The sequence below is a fragment of the Bidens hawaiensis genome, unplaced genomic scaffold (genome assembly GCF_021521415.1).
Source record: "Bidens hawaiensis isolate Kalapana, Puna unplaced genomic scaffold, B.hawaiensis_p1.1 tig00042269_1, whole genome shotgun sequence".
NCBI lineage: Eukaryota > Viridiplantae > Streptophyta > Magnoliopsida > Asterales > Asteraceae > Bidens > Bidens hawaiensis.
This window is the reverse complement of record NW_027497476.1, coordinates 140,997-156,287: the sequence shown is the minus strand read 5'-3', so window position 1 is coordinate 156,287 and position 15,291 is coordinate 140,997. Positions and strand designations below refer to the sequence as shown.

The 15,291-nt window shown below is 37.3% G+C and overlaps 1 protein-coding gene and 1 pseudogene across 2 annotated transcripts; one reads left to right on the top strand and one right to left on the bottom strand.

Annotated features, from left to right (window-relative positions):
- The first annotated feature begins 608 nt into the window (after positions 1 to 608).
- On the top strand, positions 609 to 6,376 carry LOC143593492 (ABC transporter C family member 3-like). The gene is made up of 10 exons (XM_077073108.1): positions 609 to 2,506; positions 3,060 to 3,146; positions 3,235 to 3,834; positions 3,902 to 4,066; positions 4,138 to 4,435; positions 4,531 to 4,745; positions 4,843 to 5,148; positions 5,244 to 5,307; positions 5,878 to 6,117; positions 6,196 to 6,376. The coding sequence occupies exons 1-10, from the start codon at positions 728 to 730 to the stop codon at positions 6,306 to 6,308; spliced, it is 3,867 nt and encodes a 1,288-aa protein (XP_076929223.1). The 5' UTR covers positions 609 to 727; the 3' UTR covers positions 6,309 to 6,376.
- Positions 6,377 to 9,194: 2,818 nt separating this feature from the next.
- On the bottom strand, positions 9,195 to 15,072 carry LOC143593493 (ABC transporter C family member 3-like; annotated as a pseudogene). The gene is made up of 10 exons (XR_013146113.1): positions 13,285 to 15,072; positions 12,632 to 12,718; positions 11,938 to 12,537; positions 11,692 to 11,856; positions 11,318 to 11,612; positions 11,020 to 11,234; positions 10,641 to 10,930; positions 10,471 to 10,534; positions 9,627 to 9,866; positions 9,195 to 9,549 (listed from the first exon to the last, which is right to left on the bottom strand). The product of XR_013146113.1 is annotated as an ABC transporter C family member 3-like (transcript).
- Positions 15,073 to 15,291: the final 219 nt, after the last annotated feature.

Here is a 15,291-nt window from a genome sequence, read left to right as displayed (position 1 = left end):
AAATGGTATCATCATACCAAAACAAAAAGAGACAAGTGAACAAACAGCTAGTATATGTTGTAATATTAAATTCAGTAAACAATAACACTATCTTGATTAGCCTCAAATTTCATTAATAGGTATATATTAAGCAGTTTTGGACTGCTAAGGTGAGGAAAGAAACTGGTTTGATATTAGTCTGAGAGCTCGTTCGTTGAAATTGGTTTTTAACCAGTTAAAACCAAACCGAATCAGTTAGATACCAATTTCAAATTGAACTCATCATTTTCCATTTGACAACCAGTTTCAAAATTAAAATGCTTTGAGCAAAAACCTGTTTTGACTTCCGTTGACCAAAACCAAACCAGTTTGTGCACTTCTAAATCCGACCACGAAGTCAGTTACTTGAAAAAAGTATGCGGATATTATAAAAGTAATTAAAATGTAAAAATGTCTTAATATTAGTTAAATATTAAAAAATCTGTTTAGTTTTAAATATTATTCTCTAAGTATAAAATTTTCATATTTAATTATATTGAGTGTTATAACTTCTAAATGGAAAAGTTATGAAATCTCATTGCTATTCTAATTACTTTTTGACTAAAATAAAAAGAATTCATTAAAAGTAGTAACCACATAATTTTATAACTGATCTGTTGTACTTAATTCACTCAGTTTTAACTATTTATAAAGATTTTTAACAATAGTGAAACAATTGTTTTACAGGCCCACACAGCTAGAAACTGCAATGCAGAATGGTCATCAAGATCATACAAATGAACCCACAAATCATGATCTTCAACAACCACTCTTAATAACCAACACTTCTAAGCCTATAACCCCTTACGCAGAATGCAGCATCTTTAGCCATTTGACCTTCTCTTGGTTGAGCCCATTGATATCCGTCGGTCGCAAAAAAACACTAGACCTCGATGACATCCCCGACCTATCTGGACCCGACAGTACAAATGGGTCCTTCCCAATTTTAAAAAACAAACTAGACCGCGATCGGCTGTTCAACAACAACAACAAACTCATAACCTTAAACCTCATGACGGCTTTGATTATTATAACATGGAAAGACATCTTAATCACAGCCATACTCTCGGTTATTTACACTCTCGCGTCTTATGTAGGCCCATATCTCATAGACGCATTCGTCCAGTTCCTTAACGAAAACCGAGAATCTAAACTTAAAGGTTTTGTTTTCGTTTTCGTCTTCTTCGTTGCCAAAGTTGTGGAATCGGTCTCACAACGACACTGGTTCTTTAAGCTTCAGCAAGGAGGGATTCGGGCCTGGGCTGCACTCGTGGCAATGATCTACCATAAAGGTATGACCATTTCGAGTCGGTCAACGGGTGGTCAATCCGGTGGTGAGATTACCAACCTCATAGCCATTGATGCAGAACGAATTGGTGATTTTGGTTGGTACATTCATGATCCATGGCTAGTGATATTACAAGTTGGTATCTCGCTAATAATATTATATCGTAACCTTGGGATAGCTTCACTTTCTGCATTAGTCGCAATCGGTATCGTAATGTTGATTAATCTTCCTCTAGGGAGGTTACAAGAAAAGTTTCAAGATGAGTTAATGAAATCCAAAGATAACAGAATGGCAAAATGTTCGGAAATATTAAGGAACATGAAGATCCTTAAACTTCAAGCATGGGAGATGAAGTTTTTGTCCAAAATATTTCAACTTAGAAACACCGAAACAAAATGGTTGAAATATTTATTATCTACCTCAACCACAATCATATCTATATTTTGGGTCGCCCCGAGCTTCATAGCTGCGATCACATTCGCAACATGTATGCTTCTCAGGGCCCCACTCGAGTCAGGGAAGATATTTTCAGCGATTGCAACGTTTAAAATACTTCAACAGCCGATTTACAACCTTCCCGACACCATATCAATGATTGCACAAACTAAGGTTTCACTAGACCGGATTACATCATACCTTAATCTTGACGAGTTAGATTCCAGTCAGGTTGACTCATCTCCACAAGGTAGTTCTGATGTTGCGGTTGAAATCATTAATGGAAGCTTTTCATGGGATGTTTTATCCGACAGTGTATCGTTACAAAACATAAATATCAAAGTGTTTCATGGTATGAAAGTTGCTGTTTGTGGGACGGTTGGTTCAGGGAAGTCGAGTTTACTGTCGTGTATTTTAGGTGAAGTGAGTAAAGTGACAGGAAGTGTTAAGGTTAATGGTACAAAAGCTTATGTAGCACAATCTGCATGGATACAAAGTGGGAAGATAGAAGAGAACATACTGTTTGGTAAGGATATGGATAGAGAGAAGTATGAGAAGGTTTTAAAAGCTTGTGATTTAGAGAAAGATCTAGAGATACTGCCTTTCGGTGATCAGACGGTTATAGGTGAAAGAGGGATTAATTTGAGTGGTGGGCAGAAGCAGAGGTTGCAGATTGCACGTGCTTTGTATCATGATGCTGATATTTATCTGTTTGATGATCCGTTTAGTGCGGTCGATGCTCATACGGGAAGTCATCTCTTTAAAGTGAGTAAATTCAATAATTTGCTAAACGGGTAACTTTACAGAGTAGTAACCAAGTTTCTCAGTTGTCTTACGAAGTCACTAAAACTTTTTTGCTTCTTAAAATCAATTCACTTTCATAGGTGTTCTAATGTTCTAATTCTATATAATGTTTCTATGAATATTAAAAAAGTTAAAATTAAGTGAGGCAAATGAAACACACATGAATCTTGGTTCTGATTTAGTAATTATTTTTTTTCAATCTGACATAAGTTTAACAATTTTGACACTTGGTTATTTATTTATTGAATTTTTTTCTTCAATATTACCTTTTGTTTCTTTGTTTCAAGTTAAATGAAAAAAAAATCAATTATTAATAGCCAAGATTCATATATGTTTCATTTCCTCACTCGATTTAAACATTTATAAAACAATATTAACACACGATTGGAATACCTAATGAAATATGAGTGACCTTAGTAGAACACTTTAAAAACTTGATTACTATTGGGTGAAATCATAAGTTTTAATAGTATAAACTAGGGAATTAATCTTTGCATAAACTTGGCAAACACAGGAATGTGTGCTCGGTTTTCTGAAATCAAAAACGGTTATTTACGTCACACATCAAGTAGAGTTCTTGCCAGCCGCTGACCTTGTCCTGGTGAGCTATTGAGATTTTATATAAACATGTCGGTTTGGGTTGTATTTTCATCTTTAACAGGTCAATTTGTTTTGTATTATCAAACAAGGTTATGAAAGGTGGAGAGATCAAACAAGCTGGAAAGTTTAATGACATTCTTGATTCAGGAAGTGACTTTATGGAACTCGTCGGTGCACATAATGAAGCTTTATCAATGATCGATTCGATAAACACAAACTTTGAATCTGAAAACACAAAAGTCAATGAAAAAGAAAGCGTCGAGGTTAAACCAGACGATACAAACGAGACAAAAGGACAAATTGTTCAGAAAGAAGAACGAGAGCAAGGAAGTACCGGTTTTTCTATTTACTGGAAATACATTACAAGTGCATACGGTGGTGCCCTTGTGCCTTTTGTATTGCTTACAGCAATAGCGTTTGAATCACTTCAAGTTGCAAGCAATTACTGGTTGGCCTGGGCATCACCCGTGTCGCCAGACGAGGTGCCCCCAGTCGGAGGCACCACACTGATAGCCGTTTATGTTGGTTTAGCATTCGGAAGCATGCTTTGCATATTTGTTAGAGCAGTGTGTCTTACAACCGCTGGTTATAAGACGGCTAACCTACTATTTAATAAAATGCATTTATGCATTTTTCGTGCTCCGATGTCTTTCTTTGATGCAACACCAAGTGGGCGCATTTTAAATAGAGTAAGCCAATATTATTTAGTAGTAAATAACTTAATATGAACATAATGTCATTATTTCCTTCATATAGGCATCAACAGATCAAAGTACAGTGGATTTGACAATTCCAAATGCCGTTGGTGTTTTTGCATTTGCGGTTATACAACTTCTAGCGGTTATTGTATTGATGTACCAGGTTTCTTGGCAGCTGATCTGGGTTTTCATTCCCATTATATCTATTTGCATATGGTTACAGGTATCATTGTTATAAACTTCAAATTTCATAATATAGCATCATTAATAACCAAAATTAAAACTTTTCGCTAGCAATATTATATATCTTCAGCACGAGAGCTAGCACGATTAGTCGGCGTGTGCAAAGCCCCAATAATACAACATTTTTCAGAAACCGTATCGGGTCTAACCACCATCAGAAGCTTCCACCAAGAACAAAGATTTCAAGACACAAATATGAAACTAACTGATAATTATTCCCGACCAAAGTTTCACAGTGCGGGTGCTATCGAGTGGTTATCATTTCGGGTGGAGCTTTTGTCATCTGTTATATTCGCCTTTTTCTTAATTTTCTTGCTCATTAATGTCCCAAATGAGATCATTGATCCAAGTAAGTAATCGAGTTTTATGAAACCCTAATAACTGATTCATATAGGTTACATGATCTTTAAGATATTATTATTATTATTATATTTAATCATGTAGGTATAGCGGGGCTAGCAGTGACTTACGGGCTTAGTTTAAACATAATACAAGCTTCAGTAATATGGAAACTATGCAATATGGAAAATAGTATTATTTCTGTTGAAAGAATACTTCAATACGCATCTATACCTAGTGAGGCGCCACTTGTTATAGATACATGTAGGCCCCACGATTTGTGGCCGTCGGACGGAAAGGTAGACATACATGATCTTAAGGTAACGGTTTCCACATTCAAATTACCAACTTACCCTCAAAACAAGCTATATAAACTTGCTAGTGTGCGTGTGTGTGTGTGTGATGTTAAATGTGTAGGTGCGGTATGCACCGCACATGCCACTTGTGTTAAGAGGAATTACATGCAGTTTTGGTGGTGGAACGAAGACGGGAATTGTGGGACGAACGGGGAGTGGTAAATCAACGCTCATACAAACACTTTTTAGAATCGTTGAACCGACCGGGGGAGATATTATTATAGATGGGATTAATATATCATCAATCGGACTTCATGATCTACGTTCAAGATTGAGTATAATCCCTCAAGATCCAACTTTGTTTCAAGGGAGTGTAAGAAGCAATCTGGACCCGCTTGAACAGTACACTGATGAACAGATTTGGGAGGTAGGGTAGTCTGAATTATTTATTGAATAATGCATAGAATTATGCAATATATGTTAATATTGCCTCTTGTTAACTTGTATTTTTTGAATAATTAGGCTCTAGATCAGTGTCAACTGGGAGATGAAGTTAGGAAGAAGGAAGGCAAACTTGATTCACCAGGTTTTTTTTTCAAAGACTTTCAAACAAAATCCTTTACAGCTTTCGTTCTTTACGTATGAGGCAAGTTGCAGATCGTGTCCCTTAACTTCAGTTAATACAAAAAATCCCTGAAGTTCATATGCTGTCACACTTTAGTTTTTTACGCTAACTGATGTTAACTAACAGAAAAATGATCATTTTAAAAACCAACAGAAAATAGTTTTTTTTATAACTAATAGATAAATGGTCATTTCTAAAGAACTAACATAAAAATGGTCATTTCTAAAAAAATTTAAAAAGAACACTCATCATTTAAAAAACTAACCGAAAAATGGTCATTTTTTAAAAAACTAAAAGAAAATTGATCATTTTCAAAAAGATAACAGAAAAATGTTCATTTTTAACATTCTTAAAAGGCTAACAGAAAAAAGGTAGTTTTTAAAACTAACAGAACAATAGTTATTTTTAGAAAAGTAAAAGAAAGGATTAACACCAATTACCAGAAAGAACACACACTGCAAATTATGGCTATACATAAAGGACGAAAAATGTATTTTACCCTTGTATTCTTATTCACAAAACTGTTGGTAGTTAACGAGAATGGAGAGAATTGGAGTGTGGGTCAAAGACAACTGGTGTGCTTAGGCCGAGTATTACTCAAGAAATGCAAGATCTTAGTGCTTGATGAGGCTACCACATCAGTAGACACGTCAACCGATCACACAATACAACAAACACTTAGAGCGCATTTTTCTGACTCAATGGTCATCACAATTGCACACCGGATCACATCTGTGCTCAACGGTGACATGGTCTTAGTCATGGAACAAGGTTTGATCAATGCACCCTAATTCCGATCGTTACTAGTTACATTCTCTGTTACCTTAAAAGTCTTAAATTCTATTGCAGGCCTGGTTGAAGAATTTGATTCGCCTTTAAAATTGCTGGAGAACAAATCTACTTCCTTTGCAAAGCTTGTCGCAGAGTACCGTGGAAGATCTAGTTCTAGCTATGATTCTTGAATATGAGATCGACTTCTAGTTGTAAAAAATAGCGTAAATACTCGAATAATGTTGTTATGGTAAATATTTCAAATATATTAACACATCTGTAACAAGTTTTGAACTTTCAAACTAATTACAACTGACAAAACTGAGAGCAGGACTCTGAAGAAACACAGAGCTAATCCCTAAGGAGTTAGATCAATGAGTCCACAGGATACGAGTCAAACAATTAACCAACCAATGATACAAGTCCAATCTCTTAAGTCCGATGACGGAAACCTGCAAAACTACCACCGTGAGCTCGTTACGGGAAGGACAAGAGGGGGGGGGGGGTCTTCCCGTAACCACCCTCCGACGTGAGAATATGTACTGATCTGAAGGGGAGAAAAGTACTAAGTATTTAGAGTTAGAGTGGAGTGTGAATGAATACCTTGTGGAGATGACGAAGGTATTTATAGTCGAAGAGTTGGGGTAATGTTATTGGTCCAGTTGTCCTTTTCCAGAAGATGCTTTCGTAACAACTTGGACACGTGTCCGCGTATGATAGGACATGCTAATTGGCCATGTGCACGGTTATAACAACCTTGCCAGTTGTCCTTCTCTAATTGGCTATTGCATCACGTGCTTCTCAAGGAAAGATCCTTGTAAATCTTCTGGAAAGAACTTAGTTAATTACAGCTGTCCCTCTGTCGTCATTCTCTGGTCACCTTCGTGCGTGGGAATAATACCCTACGGATGACTTCTGAGGGTGTCTTGGTCAACCCGTAGATAGTCTTTGGAATTTATTCTTATCTTTCCTCGGACTTGATCTATGCGGATGATTGAGACGTTCCGCAAGTGCCTTTTGAGGGAATTCTTGTTTACCCGCGGATGATCGTTATAGGTATTTGAGTCTTTTTACTACATTACCTCTATAAGTCCCACCAGTCCATTGTTTTTCCGCGTGAACTTTTATGCGGGTGAAATTTTGGACTTAAGATCTTTTATGGGGATTTTTTGAATTTTCATGTTTGATGGAGATATTGCTTTTTGTTGAGGATAACCATTAAAAAGGACGATGTGACAACTTGCAAACGCCGAATGACTGACGTGACTCTGTGCCGGCTATCAGCTGTACCCTCTTTTTTGTTTTTTTTTTTCCCGCGTGACGTGGCGTAAGCCTATTGGACCTTTTATTTATCTCTCCACGGCCAAACTTTCGTCAGCGGTGAGTATAAATAAGTAAGTTTGAGCTTCATTTTGAAATTTTATTGCTCGTTGTTTCCCTTTTTTCCTCTGATTCAATGGGCGGAGATAAGAAAACCTGTTCACCAAACGTAGAAACCATCGAAGTGAGTTGGAAACGATCAGACTTTGAGAAGATATAATTTTTTAGTTTATTACTATTATAATAGTTTCTTGCTTTGTTTGTATATCAATTGGTAACCTCCTCCAACTCTCTTCTTTGTATCAGGATTGCATAATAATTTATGACTTAAATCAATACACTTGATGATGGATCAATCAGTCTCAACGGAAACACAACAACAACAACAACAACCAGTAGACTGGTTATTATTACTCCACCGTTTCAAAACCATCATCGCCACCACTAATACTAATAACCAACACTTACTAATCCAATCCTTAATCAAACTCGCCCGCTTATCCAACCGTGCACCACCAAACATCCTACTTTCCACCCTCCCAATCCTCCTTCACACCTCATCCTCAAACAACACAATCCTTAAAGCCACCGCATACTGTCTTAAACACATCTCTTGTCAAACAGACGCTAAACTAGCCGAAACCATAGGCCAGTCTCCGGCCGTTAACAGAATATTAATTCTGTTACCTCAATCTGAAGCTGGTTTACAGAGGGTTCTGTCAAAATGCCTTAGAAATGTTGTAGCGTTTGACGGCCCCAATTGTCGCTAGAACCGGCGGGTTAAAGGTGGTTATCGATATGTTGAATTCGGGTATTGTAAGGCCGTTGTTGTTAGACGTTTTAAGCACCTTAGCTCTTTTACGAGAAGTTAGACGGTCGGTTTATAATTTACGGGCGGTTCGGTTACTTGTCGAAGCGTGTGAGTCCCGGAAAATGGCTTCGCGGGTTCGGGCCGCGCAGGCGATCGGGCTGCTTGGGTTGGTTAAGTGGGCGAGGCAGGAACTTGTTAACGCAGGTGCGATATGGGTTCTTGTGGATTTGCTTCGGGATGGTGATGTGGCGGGTAAGATAGTGGCGGGGAACGCGTTAGGGGTTATATCGGCACATGTGGATTATATTCGGCCCGTTGTTGAACACGGGGTTAAATCGTTGTATGCGCAGCTTCTTCGAGAACACAAGCCATTGTGTAAAGAGATTGCCGAGGATGTGTTTTGTGTTTTAGCGGTGATTGATGATAATGCGATCGCGATTGTCGAACATTTGGTGGGGGATATTGAGAGCGGTTGATGGCGAAAGTGTGGCTGCGGTTGCTGACGTCGTGTGGGACCTATCGAGTTATAAACATGTGCTACCTGTTTTTCATAGGTTTGGTGTTGTCTCTCTTTGGGTTGATGTTTTACGAACGAGTAGCGATAATCATATTAAGGAAAAGGTTGATCGGTCAGTTGAGTTACAACGAGGCTGAACGTGTTGCGATCGCTGACGTGGCAGGGGTTTCGGTTTTGATTGGTTTGTTAGAAGATGAGTCCGATGATGTTACAGATAATGCTGCTCAAGCGCTTGTTTGTTTTTCTGAGGATCCAATGTTGTGTGATAGAGTGTCTGGTGTGGTGAGTCATCCTGTGTTCGTGAGGGTGCGGGATAGATTGGTGCAGACACACGCAGCAGAGTTACGGGTGGCTGAATCGGTTAGACAGATGACCGTTGATGAGCTTACTTGGAGTCCTGCTCTCGGGTAATTAATAATTCTCAGTTTTACCATATGTAATTAGTTTTACAGTTCAAAACATGTTACAACTGCGTTAATATATTTGAAATTTGAAATATTTACCATCACAAGTTACATTATTTTTTACAAATAGAACCCATTTTCATATTCAAGAATCATAGATAGAACATGTTACAACTTGTGCTAATATATTTGAAATTTGAAATAATTACATTACAACATTATTCGAGTATTTACGCTATTTTCTACAAACTAGAAGCCGATCTCATATTCAAGAATCATAGCTAGAACTAGATCTTCCACGGTACTCTGCGACAAGCTTTGCAAAGGAAGAAGATTTTTTTCCAACAATTTTAAAGGTGAATCAAATTCCTCAATCAGGCCTGCAAATAGAATAAAGACTTCAAGATAACAGAAAATGTAACTATTAACGATTGAAATCAGGGTTTGTTGATCAAACCTTGTTCCATGACTAAAACCATGTCACCGTTAAGCACGGATGTGATCTGGTGTGCAATTGTGATGACAGTTGAGTCAGAAAAATGCATGCTAAGTGTCTGTTGTATTACGTGGTCGGTTGATGTGTCAACCGATGCAGTAGCCTCATCAAGCACTAAGATCTTGCATTTCTTGAGTAATACTCGGCCTAAGCACACCAGTTGTCTTTGACCCACACTCCAATTCTCTCCATTCTCATTAACTACAACAATTTTATGAACACAAAAACAAGGGTAAATTACATTTTTCTTCCTATATGTATCGGGTAATTTGCAGATTGTGTCGTTTCTAGTTATTGGTGATATAATCTTTTCTTTTGGTTTTCTAAAAACGACCATTTTTCTGTTGGTTTTTTTAAAATTACCTATTTTTGTTAGTGTTTTAGAATGACCCATTTTGTTAGTTTTTTTTAAATGAACATTTTTCTGTTACTTTTTTGAAAATGATCATTTTTCTTTTAGTTTTTTTTTTTAAATGACCATTTTTCTGTTAGTCTTTTTAATCATGAACGTTCTTTTTATTTTTAATATTTTTTTAGAAATGACCATTTTTCTGTTAGTTTTTTTAAAAATGACCATTTATCTGTTAGGTATTTAAAAAAACATTTTCTGTTAGTTTTTAAAAATGATCATTTTCTGTTAGTTAACATCAGTTAGCGGAACAGACTAAAGTGTGACAGCATATGAACTTCGGGGATTTTTTTTATTTATTGAAGTTAAAGGACACGATCTACAAGTTACTGATACATAAGAATCGAAAACTGTACACACTTTTGATTGAAATGTTGTGATTTTGAAAGATCAAACCTGGTGAATCAAGTTTGCCTTCCTTCTTCCCAACTTCATCTCCCAACTGACATTGATCTAGAACCTAATTATATATTAAAAAAAATAGAAGTTAACAAGAGACAATATTAATAAACATTGTATAAATGTATAATTATACGCATTATACAACAAAAATTCAGTCTGCCTACCTCCCAAATCTGTTCATCAGTGTACTGTTCAAGTGGATCCAAATTGCTTCTTACACTCCCTTGAAAGGGATTATACTTAGTCTTGACCGTAGATCATGAAGTCCGATTGATGATATATTAATCCCATCTATAATAATATCTCCCCCACTCGGTTCAACAATTCGAAAAAGTGTTTGTATGAGAGTTGATTTACCACTTCCCGTTCGTCCCACAATTCCCGTCTTTGTTCCACCACGAAAACTGCATGTAATTCCTCGTAACACAAGTGGCATGCGCGGAGCATAGCGTACCTACACATTTGACATCACACACACACACACTAGTAAGTTTATATAGCTTGCTGAGGGTAAATTGGTAATATGAATGTGGAAACTATTACCTGAAGGTCGTGTATATCTACATTTTCATCCGACGGCCACAAATCGTGGGGCCTACGTGTATCTATAACAAGTGGTGCCTCACTAGGTATAGATGTGTATTGAAGTATTCTTTCAACAGAAATAATACTATTTTCCATATTGCATAGTTTCCATATTACTGAAGCTTGTAGGATGTTTAAACTTAGCCCATAAGTCACTGCTAGCCCCGCGATACCTACATGATTAAAGATAATAAAATCTTAAACATGTAACATATACAAATCAGTTATTAGGTTTTCATAAAACTCGATTACTTACTTGGATCAATAGTTTCATTTGGGACATTGAGCAAGAAAATTAAGAAAAAGGCGAATATAACAGCGGACAGAAGCTCCACCCAAAACGATAACCATCCTCTAGCACCCGCACTGTGAAACTTTGGTCGGGAATAATTATCAGTTAGTTTCATATTTGTGTCTTGAAATCTTTGTTCTTGGTGGAAGCTTCTGATGGTGGTTAGACCCGATACGGTTTCTGAAAAATGTTGTATTATTGGGGCTTTGCACACGCCGACCAATCGTGCTAGCTCTCCTGCTGAAGATATATAATATTGCTAGCGAAAAATATTTATATTCGATTATTAATAATGCTATATTGTGAAATTTGAAAGTTGAAGTTTATTGCGACGGTACCTGTAACCATATACAAATAGCTATAATGGGAATGAAAACCGGGATCACCTGCCAAGAAATATGGAACATCAATACAATTATCGCTAGAAATTGTATAACCGCAAATGCAAAAACGCCAATTGCATTTGGAATTGTCAAATCCACTGCACTTTGATCTCTTGCTGCCTATATGAAGGTAATAATGGCATTATGTTCATATTTAGTTATTTACTACTAAATAATATATTTTTTTAAATATCGACTTACTCTATTTAAAATGCGCCCGCTCGGTGTTGCATCAAAGAAAGACATTGGAGCACGAAAAATGCATAAATGCATTTTATTAAATAGTAGATTAGCCGTCTTGTAACCAGTGGTTGTAAGACACATTGCTCTAACAAATATGCAAAGCATGCTTCCGAATGCTAAACCAACATAAACGGCTATCAGTGTGGTGCCTCCGACTGGGAGCACCTCGTCTGGCGACACGGGTGATGCCCAGGCCAACCAGTAATTGCTTGCAACTTGAAGTGATTCAAACGCTATTGCTGCAAGCAATACAAAAGGCACAAGGGCACCGCCGTATGCACTTGTAATGTATTTCCAGTAAATAGAAAAACCAGCACTTCCTTGTTCTCGTTCTTCTTTCTGAACAATTTGTCCTTTTGTCTCGTTTGTGTCATCCGGTTTAACCTCGACGCTATCTTTTTCGTTGACTTGTGTGTTTTCAGGTTCAAAGTTTGTGTTTATCGAATCGATCATTGGTAAAGCTTGATTATGTGCATCGACGAGTTCCATAAAGTCACTTCCTGAATCAAGAATGTCATTATACTTTCCAGCTTGTTTGATCTCTCCACCTTTCATAACCTTATTTAAAAATTCAAAACCAATTGACCCGTTTAAGATAAAAAAAAAATATAACCCAGATCGACACGTTTATAAAAAAATCTCAATAGCTAACCAGGACAAGATCAGCAGCTGGCAAGAACTCTACTTGATGGGTGACATAAATAACCATTTTTGATTCTAAAAATCCAAGCACACATTCCTGTTATGCAAAGATTACTTCCCAATTTTTATACGATGAGATTTATGATTTAACAAACGAGGTAACTTTGTATAATAGTAACCAAGTTTCCCAAGTATTCTGCTAAAGTACGTGAGTTGGAGTTTTTCTGTTCCTCTAAAGTCAATCAACTTTCATTAGGTGTTCCAATTTTGCGCAAATTTTTATAAATGTTAAAGGTTTTTGAAATTAAGCGATGCAAACGAAACGTATATGAATCTCGATAACTATATAGTGATCATTTCTTTTTGAGTTTGACTTCATTCGAACGATTATGAAACTTGGTTATTTAGTGAATTCATTTACTCTACTATTACCTTATATTTCAAGTTAACTGGAAAATAGTAATCACTAAATAGTAATCAAGATTCAAATATTTGTTTCTTTTGCATCTCTTAATTTTAAAAAATTCTAAACATTAAAAAAAAGTTAACACAAGATTAGAACATCTAATGAAAGTTGAGTGACTTTAGTGGAACACTAAAAAACTTAATTATTGCCTTGAAGTCTTTTTCTTAAGTTCTAACAAATGATTAAACTTTACTCACTTTAAAGAGATGACTTCCCGTATGAGCATCAACCGCGCTAAACGGATCATCAAACAGATAAATATCAGCATCTTGATACAAAGCGCGCGCAATCTTCAATCGTTGCTTCTGCCCACCACTCAAATTAATCCCTCTCTCACCTATAACCGTCTGATCACCGAAAGGCAGTATCTCAAGATCTTTCTCTAAATCACAAGCTTTTAAAACCTTCTCATACTTCTCTGTATCCATATCCTTACCAAACAGTATGTTCTCTTCTATCTTCCCACTTTGTATCCATGCAGATTGTGCTACATAAGCTTTCGTACCGTTAACCTTAACGCTTCCTGTCACTTTACTCACTTCACCTAAAACACACGACAGTAAACTCGATTTACCCGATCCAACAGTCCCACAGACAGCAACTTTCTTACCATGAAACACCTTGATAATTATGTTTTTTAACGATACATTGTCGGATAAAACATCCCATGAAAAGCTTCCATTAATGATTTCAACCGCAACATCAGAAGTACCTCGTGGAGATGACTCAACCTGACCAGAATCTAACTCGTCAAGATTAAGGTACGATGCAATCCGGTCTAATGAAACCTTAGTTTGTGCAATCATTGATATGGTGTCGGGAAGGTTGTAAATCGGTTGTTGAAGTATTTTAAACGTTGCAATCGCCGATAATATCTTTCCTGACTCGAGTGGGGCCCCGAGAAGCATGCATGTTGCGAATGTGATCGCAGCTATGAAGCTCGGGGCGACCCAAAATATTGATATGATAGTGGTTGAGGTAGATAATAAATATTTCAACCATTTTGTTTCAATGTCTCTAAGTTGAAATATTTTGGACAAAAACTTCATCTCCCATGCTTGAAGTTTAAGGATCTTCATGTTCCTTAATATTTCCGAACATTTTGCCATTCTGTTATCTTTGGATTTCATTAACTCATCTTGAAACTTTTCTTGTAACCTCCCTAGAGGAAGATTAATCAACATTATGATACCGATCGCGACTAATGCAGAAAGCGAAGCAATCCCAAGGTTTTGATATAATATTATTAGCGCAATACCTACTTGTAATATTAGCCATGGATCATGAATGTACCAACCGAAATCACCGATTCGTTCTGCATCAATGGCTATGAGGTTGGTAATCTCACCACCTGATTAACCGACCGTTGACCGACTCGAAATGGTCAACCCCTTTTGGTAGATCATTGCAACAAGTGCAGCCCAGGCCCGAATCCCTCCTTGTTGAAGCTTAAAGAACCAGTGTCGTTGCGAGACCGATTCCACAACTTTGGCAAGAAAGAAGATGAAAACGAAAAGAAAACCCTTAAGGTTAGATTCCCGGTTGTCGTTAAGGAATTGAACGAATGCGTCTATGAGATACGGGCCCACATAAGACGCGAGAGTGTAAATAACTGCGAGTATGGCTGTGATTAATATGTCCTTCCATGTTGTAATAATCAAAGCCGTCACGAGGTTTAAGGTTATGAGTTTGTTGTTGTTGTTGAACAGCCGATCACGGTCTAGTTTGTTTTTTAAAATGGGGAAGGACCCGTTTGCACTGTCGGGTCCAGATAGGTCGGGGATGTCATCGAGGTCTAGTGTTTGTTTGCGACCGACGGATATCAATGGGCTCAACCAAGAGAAGGTCAAATGGCTAAAGATGCTGCATTCTGCGTAAGGGGTTATAGGTTTGGAAGTGTGGGTTATTAAGAGTGGTTGCTGAAGATCATGATTTGTATGATCTTGATGACCATTCTGCATTGCAGTTGTTAGCTGTGTGGGCCTGTAATGCAATATATTGTTTAATTATTAGTTAAAATATAGCCGAAAGACAAGGGCACATGCACCGATCAGCCGGTGTCCCGATGATTGAGTGATATGTGCCTTATGTCCAAGGCTTGATGCAAAACTACTATCGAGCCGGGGGTCTCACCGGAAGCAGCCTCTCTATCCCTATGGGATAGAGGTAAGGCTGTCTACATCTTACCCTCCTCAGACCCTACC